Here is a 22,614-nt window from a genome sequence, read left to right as displayed (position 1 = left end):
ACTTGAATAACAGAAGAAAAACTGAAGAAAACAAAAGGCAACGCGTTAAGGGAAAGGTGTTAACAGTTAACACTGGAACAGTATGCGTCAGAACAACCCATTTCTAATTCCTTGCGTTTCTAGTGTTAAGAAAACAGTCTCGGCAAGACTTATCCGCGATCGACACGCAGAAAGGGAGGCTCACCGAGAGATAATTGCCGTTATCGTAAAGCGAATCCGTTGCAAAATAGCATGCACGCGTTTGTTATTGTAATCCGTGCCGTTTAATTGCAAATGCTTTCTGTTTTTCAGCGTCGCGGAAAGAGTTTTGGCGCGAACAATGCGCTTCCAAGATGGCGGCGTCGGCCGCTGGGAACTCCTGTTTTACATACAATAGTTGGTCGGTCTAGAGACATCGCGCAGAACCCTGCGCATTGTTTCCCTCGCCCTCCTCCCCCTCCGGCCAGCGCTTATGAATACCAAAAAGGGGATCAACGAAATTTAAAGTTGTCACCTCGAAATTTATAATTCCCTCGCCCACTCGCGAGCTCCCCGCGGGTAACCGGGAAATCATTGTCCGTGACAGTACAAATCGTTTTGTCCGACTGATCAGCGTTTCGTCCGATAATTAGCGCCGGTAGTTGATCAAACGGATAAAACATCGCCGTCTATCGTTCTCGCCTCGAGCCGCGCACACTTTCCACGGGATTAATGCAATCGTAACGGCCTCGACCGTTCGCATTCCCGTCGACGCTTCCAAAGAAATCGTTTTCTCAGCTGGAAACAATGCCTTTGTTCCGTTTTTCCGTCAGGTGTTGCCCATCGCCTTCTTCCTAGCCGCCAGCCTTGGCTGATACGAAACGGGACAAATACTGAGCGCTGCCCGTCGAACAATTTCTACGAATGTTTCCTGCTCGACGCGGACGCGTTCGACTTTGATACAGCGATTAGAAGGTAAGAGATTGAACGGACTTCTGAAACGATTCGTCTCTCGTTTCCCTTAACGCTGGAACTCGAATTGATCAATGCTTTCCACATTTTCAATTTTAATAGAAACTCGAATGAAGCTCCAATGCAGAAACCGAATAACATTGTCATCGTGTAGAAGATCGCAACTCGGTTCGAGTGTGAACGAAAACAATGAATCGTTTATAAAAGTTCCTTCAGCCTCGCGGCCGACGATGGCCGTCATATGGTTATTGGTATGAAAATCAAATCGATTGACATTGTGTACACGTATGTGGCACGAAAGTCGCATATAATCGTGCTCTTTCCACCACGGCCGCACCGAATTCGATAACGCGGCGCGCAGCCGCGCCGGATCTATTCTCTCGCCGAGAGCACGTTTTATCTGTCGCGCCGAAACGCACGTGCGTTTTGCAACAGCTAACGGGAGCGGGTGTTGACTCATTTCGCGCTGGTTCCACGGCTGCATCGTTATGCTCGCTCTTGTCCGCAGCTGCCGCGGAGATAGACGTATGGATAGAAAAAAGCAGCAACCGAGAGAGAGAGAGAGAGAGAGAGAGTGAGTGAGAGAGCAGAGTCCACGATCGATTCAGCTGAGCAGTATTGTTCGCGTATAGTTCCGCGGCAATTTCGTGCCTTTCCTTCTTTGTTGCAGAAAATTCCGCGATGTCAGCGGCCACGTGACGTTATCTCGCCGCGGTCTCAGCCGACGGTGGAAGGACGCGGAACGCTCGAAGACGGCGAGGCTCCGTTTCCAATTTCGGCGCGCGCCGTTGCAAAACGCAGATAAAACGGAACTGCGCTCGATTGATAGCTTATCGCCGACCGCCTGGGTGCAAGAGCGAGCCTCCCTCGTTATCTCATCAGAAATGATTAACGGAGTCGCCGATAAATTCCGTGTATCCGCGCCGCTTCGCTTTCCTTCCAGCGAACAATTTCCTCCGCGATTTGCCCAGGCGTTCTGTCCCTTTGTAAATTCCTTCGTTACAACGACCTGTTGTTTAACTTTCGAGGATGACTCTTGCCCAATGGCGGACGCTGTTATCGGCCGCGGCTATTGTCGCGCGGATGTCCGCGCAGAACTTTCTGAGGGAACTTCGATTGCCGCGCGTTACGTTCCTTGCTCGCGCTCGCAATCGTTATTATTAGTGACAACTAAAATAGCTGTTACTTTTATCCGCGTTACACGTACGCAGATAAGATAAGGAAGCTACAGGGCCGCGTTGCGTCAGTGGTACGTCGCGATTTCAATTTCTAAGTGCGCACATGATGATACACGTGTGAACGGTATCCGGTGTCACTGAGGAGTTAGTGTGTTTGAAGAAACAGGAATTTATGGGACACAAAAATCAGTCCTGTCAAAATCAGCCCTGAACCTTGGACTCGAACACTACTGACTCGGTACTCTTAGTTTTTATAGTCAAATTTTGCAAAGTCAACTCGATGTGCTGCACGCGACTCAACTTAACTGGCGTTGCAAGGAACAGGAATTGATGGGAGTCTTATCAAAATCCCGGTACTCTTAGTTTCTATGGTAAAATTTTGCAAAGTCGACTCGATGTGCTGCACGCGACTGAACTAAACTGGCGTTTTTCGTGGGAAAGATGGGGCAGCCTCGAAAAACGCGGCGAACAAGGCATAACCTACATTTCCCCGGCGAAGATCGCGCGAAGCCGACGGGTCGGTGTATTCCTCGGGCACACACGAGCCACGTAGCCGCACGGCACCGATTTACAGAGCGGCAATGACATTCCATGGCGTCGTGATTTTTTTCCAATCGGGTAACGTTCAAATGTGGCCGCTAAGCTAAGCGCTGAACGGCCTTGGCTATAGGCAGAAGTTAGCTCAAGGACGACGACCGGCTGTCTATTCGAATTTCATCATGGTGTGAGGCCTAAGCAGGTGAATGTCAGCCCTCTCGCGCTTCATGCCCGTAACGAGATCGATCTTTGCGGTATAATGGCGTGCTCGTTGCCGCGATCGAACTAAAAATAACGATCGGAGGAGAAAATTAACATCCCGCGGTATCCTAATTACTCGCGGTACCGCTTGCGCGCGAAGGATACCAAAATGGCCGAAAGATACGGATCTCTCCTCGATCGGCGGAGTTTCAACGAGGAATTCTTGCGATTCCGAAGAATGCCCGTTCGCAGAACCGTAAATCGGGAAACACTTCCAATGAACCGTCGACGTTCTCGAATCTCTATCTCGCTGAGATAATCGAGGGCGCTATCGGTCGCGGTGGATGCTCCAATTCGCCGAACGAAATCGCTTATCCGTTTCTCGCTCGTCCGAATGTCACGCGTTCCGTCCCAGGTGGATTCGTTTGTAGCTGAAAATTCTGATAATCTCAGAGAGATTCTCTTGCGACTACAAATTCTTCAACTGAAATATTGCTAAATACTGAAGAAGGGAACCGTGTACCGATCTTTTATTACCCGAGAAAATTGACCCTTTTGTAATATTCTATTTTATGTACGAAAGTTCCATGTTGCTTCTATAACGACATTCGACCTCAAAGAGTTGACACCCGAGTAGCTTTTGCTCTTGACAATATCTTTCATTAGAAACATTCATTATTTTCTCACGAAATATCAACAATATTATTTCGCACAAACTGTGGCGCAGAATTGTTCTATTTCTGTTTCATGTGTTAATATCTTATTCAACATTTTATATTGAATTTTTCGTTTTATCATTCTGCTGCGTTTAATCAAATGACAATTGAGAGTTGCCTCCCAAGTGCAAAGGGTTAAAGCCGAGTGCAGCAAAAATGGTTCCATCAGAAATGGCTTAATCACAGCGCATTACAATGGCGTAGAATTGTTTTATTTGTTTCATGTTAATACCTTATTCAACATTTTCTATTAAATTTTTCGCTTCATCCTTCTGTTACATTCAATCAAATGACAATGGATCGAAGGTTTTCCACATTCCAAAGAATCTTCGTCCGCAAAGGGTTAAAGCCGAGTGCAGAAAAAACGGTTCCATCGGAAATGGCTTAATCACGGCGCAGTACAATGGCGCGGAGCGTGACTGGTGACCCAGCTTCCTCCCGTATCTCGGCCGATACGGTTACACCGGGGCACCTGTACGCTGAAAAGCGGCGGAAACAGCAGGTCGAGGAACGTCTAGCCATCCGGAGGGAGCAGGTTAAGGCGCGAATATCCGACATATCAGATTGGTGAGTCACGCGTCTTGTCCGATATGTTCCGGCTACCCCGTTCACCGCCCACACGACCTGCCGCATGACTCACCGACGATTCTTGGAAACGGAGCGTGCGCCGCCGCACCGCGGCGGCTCGTTCGAAATTTTCGTGACCGTGCAACGGTGGCTGGGAGCCCTATCCCGCTCGGGATTCCCCGTGGATGCATCATCGTAGTCAATTAAACGTGTTCGAACCGACTTAACACTGGAACTACTAAATAAGTCAAAATGATCTATTCCTGATTTCATTTTGTCAGGTATTCGATAGATAACAGATACTTTTCACTGAAAGTACTGGAGAAACTGGTTTAGCAACGTACAAACTGAATTGTGGAGCAATTGAAGTCTTAATTGCACTGTTGAGGTTTCTATAGAATCATTTCAGACGATCTATGTGCTCGGTAGTTCTAGTGTTAAAGCTGTTCAGTACTGTAAATATTTGAAATCGGGTATGATTTAATCTTGTAGTGGTAGTGAGTGACTCGGCAGATTTCGAGCCTTGAATGAAGTTAGCTCTGATGGAAGCTAAGATGTTTGCTACTGGCGTCACATATTTGTGACGACCGTAATCCTATATGTTACATAATGAATTAATCCTATAAACGTTGTTAGTAATCCATTAGTAATTTAGTAATATAATAAATTAATCCTATAGATATTGTCATTAATTTATTAATAATTTACCAATATAATAGATTCATCTCATAGATATTGTTATCAATCTATCAATATTTCAGTAATATAATAAATTAATCCTATAAATATTCTTATTAGAAATTATAAACTACGATATTATACTTAGCAACTGAATGACTCGTCAGTTTCATTTTTCTATTTCCTTTAAATTCATTGAATCGAAGAAACTATGATAACTGAGAAGACCATTACCGAAAGAACCGCTGCCAGCGATCGAGTTAAACACTTGTATCGTTGATCGATCGAACGTATTAATGCGTCGCTCGAACACGCACGTTCTTCGAAGCAACAAATTCCCTCGATCCGTTTTCATCGCCTCTTTTATCGAGTGTCGCGGTCCGCTATAAACATAACCTTAACAAACGGCACTATCGGCGGTTACGCAATGAACTGTTGCACGTATCGGCCAATAAAAACGGCACAGGCTAGCCGGGACTGCGTGTCACGGGCCAATCGTCGTCGATACAGTTCGCGAAACGATCGTCACTGACCCCCTGCAAGAAACGGCCGAGGCAGATTGATGTTTCACGTTCGGCTCGTATTTATACGCATGGCCGGCCTGGACGTCCAAGATTCGCACGTAGGCGGGCGCGAACGTTGCCGAGATAATAAGTACCCACGCAGCGACAGCGAACTCGAATTCTATCGAGTACACTAAAAAAATCTGTGACTCTTACCTGCAAGCTATCTATGAGAAACGAACATCAAAATAACTCGAGTACATTAAAAAAATAAATTCATATACTTCACTTTCCAGCCTCGTAGCATTCATCGATCAGATTTTCTAAAAGGTTAGAGGATGCTCCATGCGCACTCAGCTGTCAGAATCCGCGGTGCCGAGCACGTGTCATCCGAATGGCAGATCTGTCCAGAATTTGATCTCGGGAATGACGCGATGACAGCGCCCGCAGATTAGCGCCCGTCGATATCGCGGTGCCGTCGGCCCTGGGCCAACCGTCGGGCACGCGCGCCGCGATTGGCTCGCTGGGAATAGCCAGTGACGTCATACGCGTTCGTGGGTCTCGACGGGCAGAGAGAGAGTGTGTCGGAGCAGATCGTTGAGCCGAGGACCGAACGTGCGCGAACCTCGAGGTATTCCCCCAAAGGTATGAGTCATCGGGCACAGTTTCACACAGTTTCGGGCAAAAGAACCTGCGATACGTGTGCGCCGACTTGGTGTTTACCGGTGAAAGAGGATCACCGCGCGTCTCTGGAGCCGATCCCGGGTGCACCGTTGTAATTGAGGTTATCGAAACGGTCCGCACGGGAGACAAGGAGGCCCGGTCGGCTTTTCCCTCGGCAATCGAAACGAACAGAGAGAAAGAGAGAGAGAGAGAGAGAGGGAGAGAGGGAGAGAGAGACCGATAAGACGGAATCCAAACGAGCCAGCCCGTCGAACCACGTAAACATGAAGCTGGACGTGTCCGACGTGCTTTACGACAGCTCTAGCGTGTCCAGCGACAGCGGCACGTCACAGAGCTCCCGCGTCAGCCATGATTTTCTCTCCAGCATCGCGAACTCGTCCATACTACACAGCAACGTAAGTACTCGACGAGAACTGCATCCTGTTTACCCGTACAGAAATCCTGTTAACGCGAATCGCGGGCTACCAGCGAATACGAGGCGCACGCTTATGCAACGCTCGCGCGTATATATACGCGCACGCCCGTCGGATAAACAAGGTTCACGTGACCGTGCGCGCTCACGGTGGATTTTCGTGAAAATATCCGCGCGACCGTGTCGAGGGGAAAAAAATGAACGTCGCGTTCCCGTCGGCTCGTTACGTAACCCGGTTTCCACGAATGATTAAGCGTTATTCGATATCGTCGGAGTTACCGTGAAACAATATTGTTCCCGGAAACAATTCGAATCGCTGCGCAGGAACCGTTACCGAGGATTCGGACAGTCTTACCGACCGTGTTGCTCGATTAACGCCCTGTTTCGAGAATCCGTTCGGAAAGGATGCTACGGTTGGATCGCGTTTTATGTAGATTTTGTTTTATTTGTTTTATTTATCTCGCGATGTTGAAAGATGCGACGGGACCGATACGTGCCGCGTCTTTGCTCGACGATTATTCGCAATTAACGCGAGCGCAATTGACAACCGAGCTCGAGGCCTGCTCTTCCGTCATTCGCGAGCGGCACACGCGCCCAGATCTAAATTTATAATTCGTATCGCGTCATCGCTGCAAACTGTTCGCCGCGAAGACACGATTTTCGATATTTATGATTCATAACGTTCACGCCGCGACTCGCCGAGGGGATCGTTGGGTTACGTGGGAAACGAATCGCCATGTTAAATCGCATTAGCATTCTCCCATGGTAACCTGTAAGGGAGATGGTTTTTTTATATTGTTGTTTGCGTAATTATGAGTATCGGATTATGTTTCATTTGTAATTCGTTGTAATGTGGACTCGGTTGGGATTGAAATATATGGACAGTTTATTTTGAAAGTGACTTAAGTCTGCTTAGAAAAAATTGAAGGACTATTACAGAATAAAATATGTAGAATTGTAAGTATTGTACAGATTAACTTGATTTTTTTGGAAATTGAGGTTAACCAACTTTCAGAATAAATGGCTCGATGAGAGTAGAAGGTTTTAGGTTTTATTTCTTGTTGTATGAATTCTTGAGTTTTCGCGGTGCTACCAGCTAGCTAGGTATCCATTTAAGGCGCACGCTGCGCGCGTGAGTATCGCCAATAAACTTCCGAGTTACTATGGAGTTGACCAATGAAACGCGGTCTTACATGTTTAACGTCCATTCACTGATCTCCACAGATCAATGGTCGTCGGCGACTGCGGAGGACCGTTACAATGTGTTCGCCGTGATATTGTCGCATAATTAACATCGTTAATGTAGAATTCGTTGGAAAAAGATTGGAACAATTTGTTTGAATCGATAAAAGACAAAAATTCGACGAATGAAACAGGTTACCGTTTCAGGGAATGCGACATCGTCGCATAATTAACATCGTTAAAATAGAATTCGTTGAAGAGAAAGGGGAATAATTTTCTTGAATCGACAAAACATGAAAATTCGACGAATAAAACGAGTTACCATTTCAGGGAATGCGATATCGCATAATTAACATCGTTAAGGTAGAATTCGTTGGAGAAAAATTGACGTCGCGTACCTTTATAGAAGCAACGGGTACGTCGATTTCCGTTTTTCTCTTTCTTGCGTCATTCCTCGTGCATGCACGTATAAAATCCCACCATATACGCTCGCACCGACAGAAAATGGATGCTTAATCGATAAGTAGAGGCCAACCTGTAAAAAGAAGTTGGCCATTGTTTCTAAAGACGTGATATTTCAGATATTCGAATTCCAATCTTTTACTGGGCGGGAAAATCCTGAACCTCAACTTTCACATTTTCTTTCTTGGATTATAGTCGAGTTTGAATTGTTCATAACACCATTTATTTCTTAAGAATCCTAGATTATTAAATGACAAGTATTCATTTAAAGGAATAAAACATTGGCACACCACAGTGCACCAATGGTTTCACAGTTTCTAATTAAGTCTTTCCATTAACATCAGATCTACCGGGTATTAACCCCTACCCTTATCATTTACTTATCAACTGTGCTTGATAGAATAACTTTGTCATCAATAATCCAGTAGAAAAAGAAACAAATGTTATTTTGTCTACATTCACTCTAAAGGTTAAAGATTAATACTAGACAGGTTAAAATATTTCAAAATATATTAAATATTTTTACTAGAAAATGTTAAATATTTCCAACGAAATACTTCCGGGTGCAAAGGGTTAATTTAGAAATAAATAAGTAACCCTTAGATTTGTCGAATACACTTGGAAATGTCCATCGCGAGTCTGACGCGTTGTTATAAGGGTTGAATAAAGCATAAATAAATCATTGCAATGCTAATTCATTCGAATGCGAATACGCATAGCAAAGAGGGAGGTAAAACGTAGAAATATTATTCCCTGCGTGTCCGTCGAGGAGATAAAAATTCTTAGACATTATGGACGGCATGCCATGGGAGGGGTTCCACCGTTCACCCCCATCGACTGGCTCTCCCCTTTGCGAACCCCAACGTAGAAATTCAGCGTCGGGCGATGGTATTGATCTAGCGATTCGACGCTGGCACGGCTTCTGCTGTCCCCAACAGCTGTTTTATAAAGAACCCGTACATGGTCGCCTCGTGACAGCGCGGCATTTAAAAACACGCGCGGTGAACACCGACGCGCACACACGCACCCACCGGCCACGTGTGTGTGTGTGTGCGCGCGCACCTCGGTCGCTTACCACGAAAGTTTAAGCTATCTCCCCCACTGAAGCAACATCGGCCAACTTTTTCCAGATATCGTGTATCTTAACCCTTCGCTCGACGCTTTTCCCCACTCGCATTACCAACTCTGAATAATACAAGTCATATGTGTACTGAATTTTTGCCTTGCAAATTTCACAATTTATCACAACCTTTAAATAGTTTCCTAACACTTGGCCAACAGTAGAGAGATCTATTTTTCACCTAGCAACACACTGTCTACTGTTTATCTTTCCTATTGTCATTTAGTCTTATTATTCGATTATTTCATAATTAAGTAGGATTGATTGCAGTTCAAATACGTTTCTACAAAACAAAGTTTCAACCTAATTGAACGAGTTCAATTGAAGATAATGGAGGTTGTAGTTCTTTTTAGGCGGTCGCATAAGTGGAGACGTAGCTATATCGCCGCAGTGGGGACGCAGCTTTACACGCACACGTATACACAGCTACGCAGCGAGCGCACGTGTCCGTGTCTCGCGCGGGCGCCTGGTACCATAGATCGTGGTTAGTACTGCGCAGCATTAAATGTTATGAGGAGATAGCCGGCCGAGCCAGCTGTTGTCACCTAATTATCTCCGTCACCATTAGCGTTTAGGTAGGGTTCAGAGGAAGAAATCGACCGATAAAATGCAAATGTTAAGGACAAAGACCGCCGGTCACGGAACGCCGGGAATATTAGCGTCGAAGGAAACGGTTCCGAGAACGCGGCCTCCCGATCCCTTTGTTTCGGGATACGAACTGTGGGCGGCGGCCGTATTTGAATATTGGGCGCGGGCAGACGGACAGACGGTATCGCCTCTTTCCGACGAATCTTCGGTGGACCCGTGTTTGGAGCACGTGACCATATGCATCGAATTTAGAGTGGCTTCTTTCGATGTTCTAGCTCTTTGCGGACGAACATTGTTTGTGATATAAAACCTAAGGCAGGTCCTGTCGAATTACATATTTGGAAGACTAAGTAAACAAATGATTGAACCCTTTACACTCGAAAGTTTCTCACTTGAAATATTCAGTACTTCCTAATTAGATGTAGACAAGATTCTTTAGAATGAATTTATCAAGAAAGCACACATGAATTAGGGAACAAAGCTAGTTTCTGAGTTACTAGTTAGTTACAAAGGTTAATGGTAAATACCAAGGTTTATAATTTTGCTGCATCAAATTATCTGGCGACTGAAAATTGCCTATCGAGTGCAAAGAGTTAATTACTCGAATAGCAAGAGATCAGCACGTAGTTTTCTATTCTTGTATTGTTCAAGCAATCGATATATAATTTAGCTAGTTTTGTATATTTCAGAGAATCTTCGTCCGCAAAGGGTTAAATAATAGAGAAAAGAGACATTGATCATTAAATTGTTGCGACTTAGTATTACAAATGAGAGTTTGATTTCGACAGTGACATTCGCCTGCAAAGGGTTAGGATGAACTTGATTTTATAGGGATTGATACTAAGAATGAAATCCTGGAATGTATGTACCTTTGCTCGACGAGTATTTTGTGAGAAAGAGGAAGGTCATCATGGGAGTATCATTAGGAAGCAAACAGTTCCAGATTTAGGTCCTTGCGAGATTAGGTTCTGAATCAGGATTGCTGAAAACAGTTACAGGATGGTTAATGTCCTAAAAATGCTCAAGTAAACAGCTCGAACTGTGGTACTTGGTGATTAATAATTAATATTTAAAAGTTGATAACAAACCCAGCGTAGCATCATTGTATCTATTATGAATAAAAAGATACACGAAGTACTCGAGATACTTTTGATAGCCAACGGGCACGAAACTCGAGCCTCTAAGTTGCACGCGAGACTCCAGTGCAATTGCTACGCCTCCGGGAACCATGAAACTACCGGAAACCGCCCTTTGTTTGAAAACGCTGCGAGCAACAAAAACGCCTTTCCTCGATCATTCGTGTTCCACTGGTACACTCGAAAACTCGGAAGATACGTGAACGCCGGGCGACTGGCACGCCATGGGAATCCGTAAGTCGGCGATCAGCGGCGAAGTCACGGAGGTGTAATCTCGTTCCATTGTGTCCCTTTATTCCCGGTACCGTGGTCGTGTTTTATCCGCGGCGAAAGTAAAAGCTGCACGCCGATCGTGTTCGACGCATAAAAGAAGAAGCGCCGACTGATTCATTCGACACTCATCACCGTCTTATCGTCCCTCTCCTCCTCCGGCCATCTTGAATATTCAAAGTGCACGACCGCCGCTCGTCCCTGCGGTTAACCTGTTAACCGTGGAATGTAAATTTAAAAATCACTCGCGGCATGCTTAGGCGAATCGAGCGAGGACGAGTATATACGTCGAACGCAGGGCAAATGCGTATAACGTGGTATGCATTGCAGTAGAAAAGTGAAGCGACGATTTGCAAGAATTACAAAAAAACATCCTTGACAAAGTTAGCAGTATTTTGTTGATAGAACTGTAATGTCGAAATGACTCATTTTGCAATCATTGGAAAGGTACAGATGATTTCCCGAGGAGTAAATAGATTTCACGTGAACTGAAGTATAGGTCAACCGAAATTTCAATGATTGCACTTTTGTAATTTGTGGAATGACTTATTGTAGTGTCGAGAGAGGGAAGAGTGAATCAAGGCTTCTAGCTTTCCCCATGGGCACGCGACAGATTCGGCGGCCATTGATATTCGTCGCGCGACCGATTGCGGCGCAATCCGCGGGCCTTTCTCGTTTTACCCACAAACATTTGATTGACCCGGCCGCCGATCCTCATTGTCCAAGTCCGGTGAACAAAGCTCGCTCCGATCCTTTCACGTCACGGCCACGATCTTCGGTTTCCTGCTCCATTGTGTCTCGCGGCGGCTTTTCCTCGCTACGTGACCAACATGGCGGATTCGTATGTCCCACCTTCGGATAAGTTTTCGGAGTTTTCGTGTCGTGTTTGTTAATCATTGTCCTACTGCAATTCATCTTTTAAATTGGCATCGACGTCTTTTGCGGTAATTAACGCCTTGCCTCTTAATACCGATGGAGAAGTGAAACTGAATTTAACATTTGCTATGATTAACAAGGTTTAGGGACATTTATTGTAGAGTTCATTCCGTTGTTCCTAGAAAATGGATGTTCATTGATTTAGAAATTGGAGATTAGAGAGATAATTAGGATTAGTAGCTAAATTGATGTACGTACGTGATATAAATATTATATTCTCTTCTGAGCATTGAATTTAGAGTGAACGTGGACTCGTAATGATCCTAGATAATGAAGCCTGGAACAAGTACAGTTACAAAATGACCGTGGCACGTCTGAAGTAATTGGGACAAGCATCATAGAAATTAGTCAGACAAAAGTAAAAGACGATGCACGGAAAGAATTTGTTTTCTCATTGTTGGTTTTAGAATAGGTAGGAGATACGGGATTTTATTATAGGCGAGCGGAGGCAGTGAATCACGCTTTGTTGACATTCCACGGCGCTCTTTCTCTTTCACGTGACTCTCCGCGAAAACAGGCTCGTAAATCTGTCGGGGTTCCTTGCTTTTCACACGGAAGCTTAAGAAACTGATTATACTCTCCGCCCTATGCCCTGTGGAAGGGCTTCCTTCGTTCCTGCCTATTATTTTCCGGTCGAGCAAAACAAGGTCGTAAATCATTGTTTTCCTCTGGGTGGTTGCGATATACCTGTTCCGGCGATACTTGACAATCGGTTTATCGAGGTCAGTAGCCTGGAACGAGAAACAAAATATTTAGATGTAATCTATTAAAGACACTCGCCCATTTAATACCAGGGTTCCTTTAAAACATGGTAGCTAGTAGCAAAAATAGTTTCCTCCTCTCCAAATTGAATAGAAAATTTACTAACAATCTTTGAGTTTGATTAAAATTCATTTTGGAGTCTCACCTTGCAATGCATGCATTTTCACATACCATTGATTTTTGCATTACACGCTTTAGAAATTGCTCTCTCAATCACTGGAACATGCGAACAAAGCATATCCAAGTTCCACGATTCCCAGTGTCCGACAAGTTCGAACACGTTCGGTAAGCGGTTACGGACTCGCAAGCGCGCCTGCGCGAGCGCTTGTTTCTCGGCGAACTTTTAATGGCTGATGCTCGAACAATAACGACCGGCAGGCGGTTTCGTTTCTTCGTTTTTTTTTCTTTTCATCCTTGTGCAAAGTACGTTCACACGTACGTTGCACCGGGGTTCGTTGCACGTGCAGCGGGAACATGTCGAAACAAGAACAAAGAGTGTGCGCGGTAAGCGCGCGAGCGCGAGGGAATTCCCCGTACCGAAATAGTAGGAGTTGCTTGCACGCATGCGTGCGGGAGAATCCGCGCGACAGATGATTTTCCGCGACGGTAGCCACTGAACGTCGCGATAAATCCTTCTCCTCCCCGTTTATGTCTTCTATTTTCGCGCTCGTTTCCCGTGGCATCTGCATCCCCTAACGCAGCCGCTGGGGTCACGTGGACGGGACACTCGTGTCAGGCGTACACAAAATTTAACCCTTAGCAGTCCTGCGTCGAGTCCTATTTTACCTGTTTTAACAATTTTTTCTATATTTATTTGTGGTATCACAGTTGTACCATTTAAAGGTAACATTTCAATGACTTATACCTAGCGAAAAAAAATGCTATAACATTTCTTAGATCTTTTATTTTCCTTCCTAGTGCAAAATTTGGATGTGTGAAAGGTCTAATAATTTTAGGGTAGTTTCTTTAAGATTCATTAAAATATATAATATTATTCCTGGTGCAATATTGAAGCCTACGGAGTTCAAAGGGTTAAAAGTAGACAACTAGATCGTCAGAGCGCCATTGCATCAAACAAAATCGAACCAACCATTTACCAGTGTTTATAGAATTCAATATGAGTCATACTGACTCGTTCCGTAAATTTAGTGTTAAATTATGGTGTCATTGCAGATTTGAAATGAAAACTTGTGTACTGGTACAGACATAAGACTAGGAAACCCTTCAGAGATCAAAGAACATGCTGTTCTAATTTGTATAGGAACTTGGAAATAAGTCACTCTAATTGCTCGGTAGTTCTAATGTTAAAACGACGCCGTTAAAACCGAGAGAAATTGCGGCTGGATGGGTCCGAGCCTTGAGCTTCTGCCGGGCCAATTTCCTGAGTAATTCCTTGACATATTTTCAGCGCCGTGCGCGCACGCCTTGACGTCCAGCGGATACCCTTCGCGGTAATAATCTTCGTTTCTCTGTCCGTTCTTCTGTAACGCTGGAAAAACAAAACGGCTCTGAAAAAGACGAGGTCGTGTCGAGGTCATGTTTACTCTGAGCATGGTGTAAACCTAATTCCGACGTCTGAATAAAATCACTCCCACCGTTGTTTACCACGGTGTACGCGAGTGCTTACCTGTCAAGCGATTGTTATTGTTTCAAGCTCTCCTAACCTCACATAACCCCAGCGCTATGATAAACATCGAACGCTGAATGAAACCTGAAAAAAACATTCGCATAATGTACATCATTAAAAGACAACCTTTTACAAATCACATCTACGAACTGATAAAAAAACTTGTAGAAACCGGAATGGTCTTCGGACCGAAAAGTTCTCATCGAGAAAGAACTTAAAAACTTGATTGCATAGCCAAACACAGGCATCTCAATGTCACGTATACCTTTATTTAATTTTAATCGTAAAACTGTCGTACGCCCCACACGACCTGAAAGTCTCAAAGATCGGTCCGGCGCGGAACGTGTCAACAGAGCGAGCTGGAACTCGGCGTCGCGATCCGCGACGGTAGGGGGGTAATGTATGGCCTCCCGTTCGAAGCGAAGATAAAAAAAAATGGGTACTAGACTAATGGGCCGTCGGTTCTTACGACGGCATCACGGGCAGACCGTGGAAGCGGTATACCCATTACGATCGGTATTGGCAATTAGAAGACGACTTCGCCTATTACCCATTCATTAGCAAAATTATGCAAGTTAACGACCGCGCGCAATTTACCTGGAAAAGGGGATCTGGTTCTGCGCTACGCGGGACGGCCGCGGGTAAACACTTACGAACGGCTCGTCCGTCGTCCCGGGCCGCGTTGATTGGCCGCGCGCTATCGCGCGAATCAGCAACCAAGATGGCGATGACGTCACGGCCGGCGGTCGCTCGGGATTCCGGCTGGTGGGAGGTCGGCGCGCTGGCTGTCTTTCTATATAGTTTCCCAGTCACATTGGCGGGCTCAGTTGGGATACGTAAGCACGCGCGACATCAGTTAGTCGATCACGTTGCACCAGCTGTCGTATGGCATAGGACACGAGTTCTACGTGACAGTGCGCCTCCGTCGAAGTAGAAGACTTTTCCGAGCTAGTTGCACCATTGGTTCCCCTCGTTCCACTTCGGTTCTCGTTTATACGTCGTTCCCTCCGAACGATCGTTACGGACACGTGACAACCGGTGACACGAGACGAGTTCTCGTCGCGAGTGTACTTTTCGGAAGCGCGTTCGAAATCGTCAACGCCGATATTCCTCTTCCGTGTTCGCGGAAGTAGCGTTCACCTTTTTCCAGTGAAGTTTCGTAAGCGACACCGGCTTACAGATGTCGCAACGTGTACCTAGCGCAGGCTTTTGCGACACCATCGTCGAAGATCACAGCTACGCCTTCTCGATGTATCTGCCGGTTTCTAACCTGTCCGATACGTGGCAGCTGACAAAAGAGGAGAAGGCTATGGTAAGAGAATTTCAATGTAACTTTGTTTCCTTTTTTCTTTCTGGTTGCTTTGTACCGAGTACTCGAGTAGCTGGATAGATGACATTAGATGTCTGCGACTCGAAAGTTCCGTTGGCGGGACTGGCTTATCGAATCCGCGTCGATCGTCCAGGTGTCACGGTCGACACGCGATCGATGCTCGAATCGAGGCTAGACCGTGAATATAGCCGGAGCTCGCGTGGGAGTAGTTCTACTACGATTACTGTTAGAATATTTGATTCGAGCGATTCGCGCTGCCACTCGTGTGACTGGTATGTAGTACCTTCGTCATTGAGAATGCGACTTGGGTAAATATGTGTATTTCTTTTTCAATCTGAATATCACGAGCAATCACCGAATGAATTGTGATAGACAATTACTTGAAGTTAGGAGAAAAACAAAATGGTTTCGTAATTTGGCCTTTCACGGATTTTTATTATCCATATAGTACTTTTGCTATTGAGAAGGCTACTCAGGTGTGAATATATATTTCTTTTTAAATAATCTGAATCTTTATCAATTGAATTGTGTCAGACAATTATTTGAAGTTGTTAGAAAAACAAAATGTCTTCGTGATTTGTCCTCACTATATTTTTACTATCGATAGGAAATAATAAGTGTCTGGTAAATAATAAACTGTAGGGAAACATGTTCATGAAATGGACATTTGAAGCGTAGATTAAGAAGATAAGAGTGAAAGCGGAGAGGTTCGGACTGTATAACGCAAATCCGGGCATAGATTGCGTCGGCAATGACGTTTCCATTCGAAACGTCTACGAGGTGCCTTTATCGCGCCGAATCTTCGGCCCTTTTACCTGCGCAGCTCGTTCGCCGTGTACTGACGGCGTTAATTGCCGTTCGGGAAATTGAACAATTTGCGTGTCTTGTGAAACTCCGGGGACTAAGGAATAATATTTCCTCCGGGGAACAAGTTTCGGCGCCATTTTCTTATCTTACAGTAGCTCCGTAATTACATTTTCCTTTCGGGGAACCCGCGCAGGTCTTAAAAGGCTGCGTTCATTACGGAATTCTTACATAAGTGGCATTTTACACGTTCCGCGACGCAGTCGACGTATTTCGGCGACCGGCGTCGCCGTTAAATTGAACTTGAAGTCTGACTCGCTTACGAGTACCGTTCGAAATTACTCGACCAATTCAGATAAAGTATTCGTAGGCTCGAAGTAGACGCATTTAAGAATTATAAGGCAATTGTTACTTTAGCATTTGGTTATCTAATCGATCGTCATTCGATTTATTCGACCCGAAAGTTTTTCACTGGAAATATTCAACATTTTTCGACGAGATACAGACGACACTGTTTGAAATTAATTTAACGGTAATTCGCAGATAAATTAAGCGACAAAGGAATTTTATTTAAATATTTCCTATAGCGATACAAAGTTTTGTACAATACTGTACACTGGTTCTTCACGATTTAAAATTATTTGGAAGTCTATAGAAATATTCCTTGATCCCAAAAATTCTGAAATCCATATTTCAAGTTCGCGAATGTTAAAAAATTCTAAAACCATTACAGAGCCTGCACACTGATTTCTTACGATTCGAAAATTATTTCGGAGTCTATATAAATATTCCTTAATTCCAAAATCACTCCAAACGCCACGGTAGAATTTATACTCCCCTATGAACCGTGTAACCATAGGAAACCTGTAGCTCGAGAGCCTCGAACGTTTCAAAATCCCGAAAGAATTTGATTGCGAAGTGACTGCTGCGTCACGACAAGACTACGGTCGGGAACAGTATTTTTCTGATTCAAAGATGGCCCCTTCGAGCAGCCCGAGGAGCTAATTTCCCAATTACCCGGTGCGCCGGCACGCCGCGAGTCGTTGAACCTCCCGCGAAAAGCATTTCAGCCACGAAATTCGAGAATTCTTTGCCGGTCCGCGGCTGGCACCGAAGGAAAACAGTTAAATCTGACAGGAAGCCCGGAGTTAACGCTCGTTAACCCGCCAATTAGAGGGTTTAGCTAAACGAAGGCAGGGTTAAGTTTAGCGGGAGCAATGCGGACGGGTCAGATGGCAAGAGGTGTCATCCTGCCTCTTAGCCTCGCGGGAAAGACGACCGTTCCCTTCGTTGCGGCCCGCTCGCAGGAAACGCGCGATGACGATTCTTTCTTCGACGTCCGTTCGACTTTTCGTTATCGGAACGATTCCCGGTTCCTTGCGCAATCGTCGGAAGGACAGCGGACGCTTGTTATCAATGTCGATTGAAGTCTCAATAAACACACTCTTGGAGTTCTATCCTTTTGGATACTTCTTTGAGAAGTTATCAAAGAAACTGGTTCAGTTTGCTCTAAAACTGAGATCTTTTATCGAACTCCCCAGGAATCAACCAATTAAGAAAAACAAAACTGCTTCCGTCACCGATTTCAAAGTGACCGTCAACGTGTTGAACTCCATTTGAAATCTTCACGAGTCACGTTATTATAAAACAGGGGGTTAACCCTTTGCGCTCGAGAGTTGCCATTTGATTTCATACAGTAAAACAATGAAATTTTTTATTTAATATTATACCCTGTATAATGCATCAATTTGAGAAATATTGAAATAAAATAGTCTATTTCTAGAGAAAAACTTCCGAGTGCAAAGGGTTGTGTTCGGTAATTCTAGCATCGAAAGAACTCGATCAGCCGAGGAAACAAAAGGGAAAACAAAGAAACGACAAACTCCCGCGAAAAGTCGCGTCTTGAGTTTCGCGAGGCAGCGAGCGGCGCACCTGACGCGTTCCTCCGCGTGAATCAGCAGACACCGGTTGCCGCCGTCGTCTCCGAAAGCCGCGTCGAATTAGCCGCTTCCGGTATCGAGGGAAAAATTTCCATCGTCGCGCGATGCGGTCACCGTCAGACCAGCACGCCCAGCCCCGAGATTTGCATGATTCGTGCGCGCGAGTCCGAGTTCCCGCGTGCATCTTTTTTTATTTTCGCCTCGGTTACCTCAGTTTCGAGGGCGCGCGTGTACGAGCTCTTACGAGAGCGCCGCGCCGGGATGAGTCATTGAGCGAGGTTTTACCAGCGATTTATGAATGAAAATCCACGCACGTGTCGCGTGCGCACAGGTTGCCGTCGCGACACGCGAGATCGCTCCGGCATTATTATTCGCGACGCCTCGTAAACACGCCGATTACGCGTCGCAGCGGTGTGCCCTCGCGGGACACCGGTGCCGGGGACGCGGCGCGGATTTTGCGCGTGCGATGGAAACCTTGGCGAAACATGAAGTTTCGAAGTAGGATGCTTCGTTGCTTCGTTGCTTCGATATTTCGTTGCTGCGATAGTTAATTGCTTCGTTGCTTCGTTGCTTCGATGGTTAGTTGCTTCGATATTTCATTGCTTTGTTGCTTCATTGCTTTGTTGCTTCGTTGCTTCGTTGCTTCGTTGCTTCGTTGCTTCGAAATTCGAAAATCTGTTTCGAATGAAACCCTGTGCATGCTGTGTTATACACGTACAAGAGCCTTTTTGAAGATGATCCTCTGTTTTCGAGAAGTAAATCACAATTTAGAAGTTCTAAATCACCAAATGATTTGACGCAGCAAAACTGTAACTTTGATATTTAATATTAAACTTTATATAATGCATCAATGTACGAAATATTGAAAGAAAGTAATTCTCTTCCACAATGCACGTGAAAATATTGAATATTTCCGGTGAAAAACTTCTGCAGTACAAAAGGTTAAGTTAGTACGTGATCATGATGAGAGGATAAATAATATGATAATAAGATACGAGTTCAGAGAGTATAATTCAGAGGGAAACAAAGAAGAGGAAAAAAGAATGCCAAGCGTGAAGGTTTGGAACAGCTTGTTGTTGGCTTCTAATTATGGTTAACATTCACGGCATCGTTGATCCTCGTGTTCCCAACGACGAAAGCAAAGTCACAAAGAATCCGTTGCCATTGTTCACCGCAGTGGCGGTCGTCTAGAGAAGTAATAATCCCGGCGTATCCATCCATAAAAGTTCGACCGTAAAAGTTCCGTTCACGGTCTAGCGTGGAGTCCCCGCTCAGCTGAAACGGACGGAGCATTTCGAGAAACGCGGAGCGTTACGAAAGCGGCGTGTAATAGATAAAACATAGCTGAACGGTGTCCCGAGCCGAATCGAAAATAGAAGGCGGTGGCAAATGGGATGGTTTCGAGGAGTGAAAGTGCTGACCGGTGGCAGAGTTGCATCGATTCCGCCGATTTATCGTTCGCCGAACGAGCGCCGACCCGAACCGACTCGCTTTCGGCCGAGTCGTTCCTGTAATCTATGGGGCAGGCTAACTGCCGAGCATTTGATACGATTAATACGTGATTTCTGTAAAAGTCGCGACGGACTATTTTCTCGAGACATTCATTATAGCATTTGAAACTATTTTTTAAACCTCGAATACTTTAAAGACAATTGCGAAACAAATTGGAACCAGTCATTTTGACTGTTACGTAGTTCTAGCTTTAATGAACTGTAAATCGAAAGTTTCGGGAATACAATTAGAAAAATAGAATTGCGAAACCGAGTTTCAAGCAATAGTATAATACTGTGCAATACTATGGAAAATAGTTTTTCGAATGTTTCACGAATCGCTTCAAATGACGCGCATTCGACGCAATCCCGCATTCTCATTTTTCACGTCGATGAGTCCACGAAGATCCACTAGAGCCTACTAACGAAGCTCTATCTCCGCGAATCAATGTATCCTCTATCGAGGGACGATCGTTCTCTGAGTGAAAAATGTTTCTAGAACAGTGGATCGGATCGTTACCGAGGAAAAATGCATCGGCTCGCGTTATGACAGCGTTCGTATATCTCTGCCGTTGCCTCGCGGATCAGAGGAGTCAGGCGCGGAGCTCCGATTGCGAAACCGCGGCTGAACGCGCTGCGCAAAAAGCCAAGTTTCACAATGGAGATTCAGCCTCCTTCGGACGAATCATCTGGCTCCGATGCGGGCTACGGCTTCGAGAACGATTCAGGGATCGTACTTTTTCAGTTCTCCTTTCCCGTCCTTTTCCCATTGTTGCCCCTTTTCCAGCGCGCCGGGCACGTACCTCTTTTTGCTTTGCGCTCCATTTAGGCGGCGATTCAAACATTGCGCTCGCGCTCGAGCGATAATAGAATAAATCCTTTTTCGTGCGCGATGCTTTAATCAAATCGATTACGAACGATACGAAGTTCTTAAAGTCGAGTCGAATTACCTTCTGATGCTTTTTATAGGCACTCGAACGGCAACGAGGTTTCGACTGATTTGTAATTCAGTTCGCGCGTTACGAAATTAAATTGCGTATTGCCTTCTAATATCTTCGCGAGGACTCAAAGTGCATGAGTTTCCATCGATTTCTGGTTGATCCTGCATGTTACGAAGACGATGTCTTTGATAGTTTGAGAGTTCGGTAGTTTTATAATTGTGAAAGAGAAAATGGGGACCGTTTGGCCCGCGCGGTGTAGATCGAGTGTTAATTCCGTTTAGGCCGCCGGTAATCCGGTGTAGCCGACCTCGAAAGGAGGTCGATTCCACGGAAAGATATCCTCGCGGTACGAATGACGTCAACGCGTTAACACTTTCCCCTCGAGAATGCCTCGGACCGACGTGGACCTCTCCAGTGGTTCACGGTTTCGTGGGATTCTGCTTTTCCTCGTGGCCGCCGACCGATCGATCTGGGATTTTCCCCCGGATCGACCGGTTGCGACACGCCGAGCACTCCGTTTCGCGCTACGACGAACCCGACGAGCAAGTATTCGATGACGACGGTGTCGTGGTTCAACTTGCAGCAATTTAAATATTTACTTATACAGTTGAAGTGGTTTTCCTGGGAAAGGACGCTGTGAAGACAAGCCTTGTAGATCTGTGATAGATCGTTGAATGTTTGACTCGTTTCGTATGTCAGCGACGAAATTAATTCGTTACAATTATAATTAACGAATTATTATTAACGAAAAGAAGAATCGAGAAAATTGTTTCGGCTTCCGAAGCTGTAAAAAGAAAGCTTTCTGACCTAGAACAAATGAAGACGAGTAAATCTTTGAATAATTAAGAATAGTTGACTTAGCTACAGATTGACTCTCCGTTTCGATACCTCTGTTATGATCGATCTTATTGGCGTATCGACAGTGATTTACCAATGAAACAGAAGTTACCGAACAACCGAGTCTCAGGTATCGCGATCCTCAATATGAAATAGATTACTTTCTAATGAACAGATAGCAAGCCTTATCGTGGGTCGGAAGTGACCCCGTTGCGAGCCTTATCTGGCTGTCGCGCGTTTCGTCATCCGATAGCTCGTTTGTGTCGTAGGTCTAACCGTACGGAACACTAGTACGTAGGAACTTGAACTAATTAACGCTTTGACTTCACCGAAATTTGGACGACGTCATTCTATCCATAAACTGAACCATTAATTTTCTTGTAGAGTAATTGTCATAAATCTTGAATTCTTAGTTTCTGCTGTATTAACATTAGAACTACGTACCAGTCAAAATGACTGGTTTCTATTTGTTTCGTTATTAATATCTTAAAAGCATTGAATATTTGAAATGATTTTGGAAATAGTTTCACTCGAGTACTATGATGAATGACCAAAGAAATTGAAAATAATCTATTACAATTTTTATAGATTACATATCAATCGTATTAAATGCTCGGTAGTTCTAGTGTTAATGTTTCGACTGCATAGGAGTTTCTATGGTTGTTTACAAAGGCAACTCATTCGTCACATCTGGACTTTGGGTTTCCCCGTGAATTTATAAGATTGAATAGAAAACAGTTACAAAATGGGTGTATACAAAGACTACTGTTATCGGCGTGGTTA

The 22,614-nt window shown here is 44.9% G+C and overlaps 1 protein-coding gene and 2 long non-coding RNA genes across 9 annotated transcripts in view; 1 reads left to right on the top strand and 2 right to left on the bottom strand.

Annotated features, from left to right (window-relative positions):
* The first annotated feature begins 5,880 nt into the window (after positions 1-5,880).
* The window catches only part of kay (transcription factor kayak), a 61,121-nt gene continuing 44,387 nt past the window's right edge, over positions 5,881-22,614 (top strand). The window contains exon 1 of one of the 2 annotated variants that reach the window (XM_031969774.2): positions 5,881-6,389. In XM_031969774.2, coding sequence (XP_031825634.1) covers positions 6,258-6,389 — 132 coding nt within the window. In that variant the 5' untranslated portion in view covers positions 5,881-6,257. Of the gene's footprint in view, positions 6,390-15,327; positions 15,802-22,614 lie in introns of those variants that run through there. The other variant, XM_031969773.2, reaches the window with a different exon arrangement.
* LOC116423956 (uncharacterized) lies at positions 6,843-13,644 on the bottom strand. 2 transcript variants are annotated; one of them, XR_004234355.2, is made up of 6 exons: positions 13,034-13,644; positions 12,299-12,831; positions 11,850-12,218; positions 10,847-11,376; positions 10,628-10,740; positions 6,843-8,123 (listed from the first exon to the last, which is right to left on the bottom strand). It is a non-coding gene; the product is annotated as an uncharacterized LOC116423956 (long non-coding RNA). The 2 variants fall into 2 exon arrangements; XR_012999225.1 differs by having other exon boundaries at positions 10,847-12,218.
* On the bottom strand, positions 13,655-15,287 carry LOC116423955 (uncharacterized). 5 transcript variants are annotated; one of them, XR_012999226.1, is made up of 3 exons: positions 14,755-15,016; positions 14,490-14,573; positions 13,655-14,370 (listed from the first exon to the last, which is right to left on the bottom strand). It is a non-coding gene; the product is annotated as an uncharacterized LOC116423955 (long non-coding RNA). The 5 variants fall into 5 exon arrangements; XR_004234353.2 differs by having other exon boundaries at positions 13,655-14,351; XR_012999227.1 differs by lacking the exon at positions 14,755-15,016 and adding an exon at positions 15,143-15,287 and having other exon boundaries at positions 13,681-14,370.

Source organism: Nomia melanderi, chromosome 8, assembly GCF_051020985.1.
Source record: "Nomia melanderi isolate GNS246 chromosome 8, iyNomMela1, whole genome shotgun sequence".
NCBI lineage: Eukaryota > Metazoa > Arthropoda > Insecta > Hymenoptera > Halictidae > Nomia > Nomia melanderi.
Note: the sequence above shows the minus strand (reverse complement) of the source record. Positions and strands in the feature narration are given on the sequence as shown.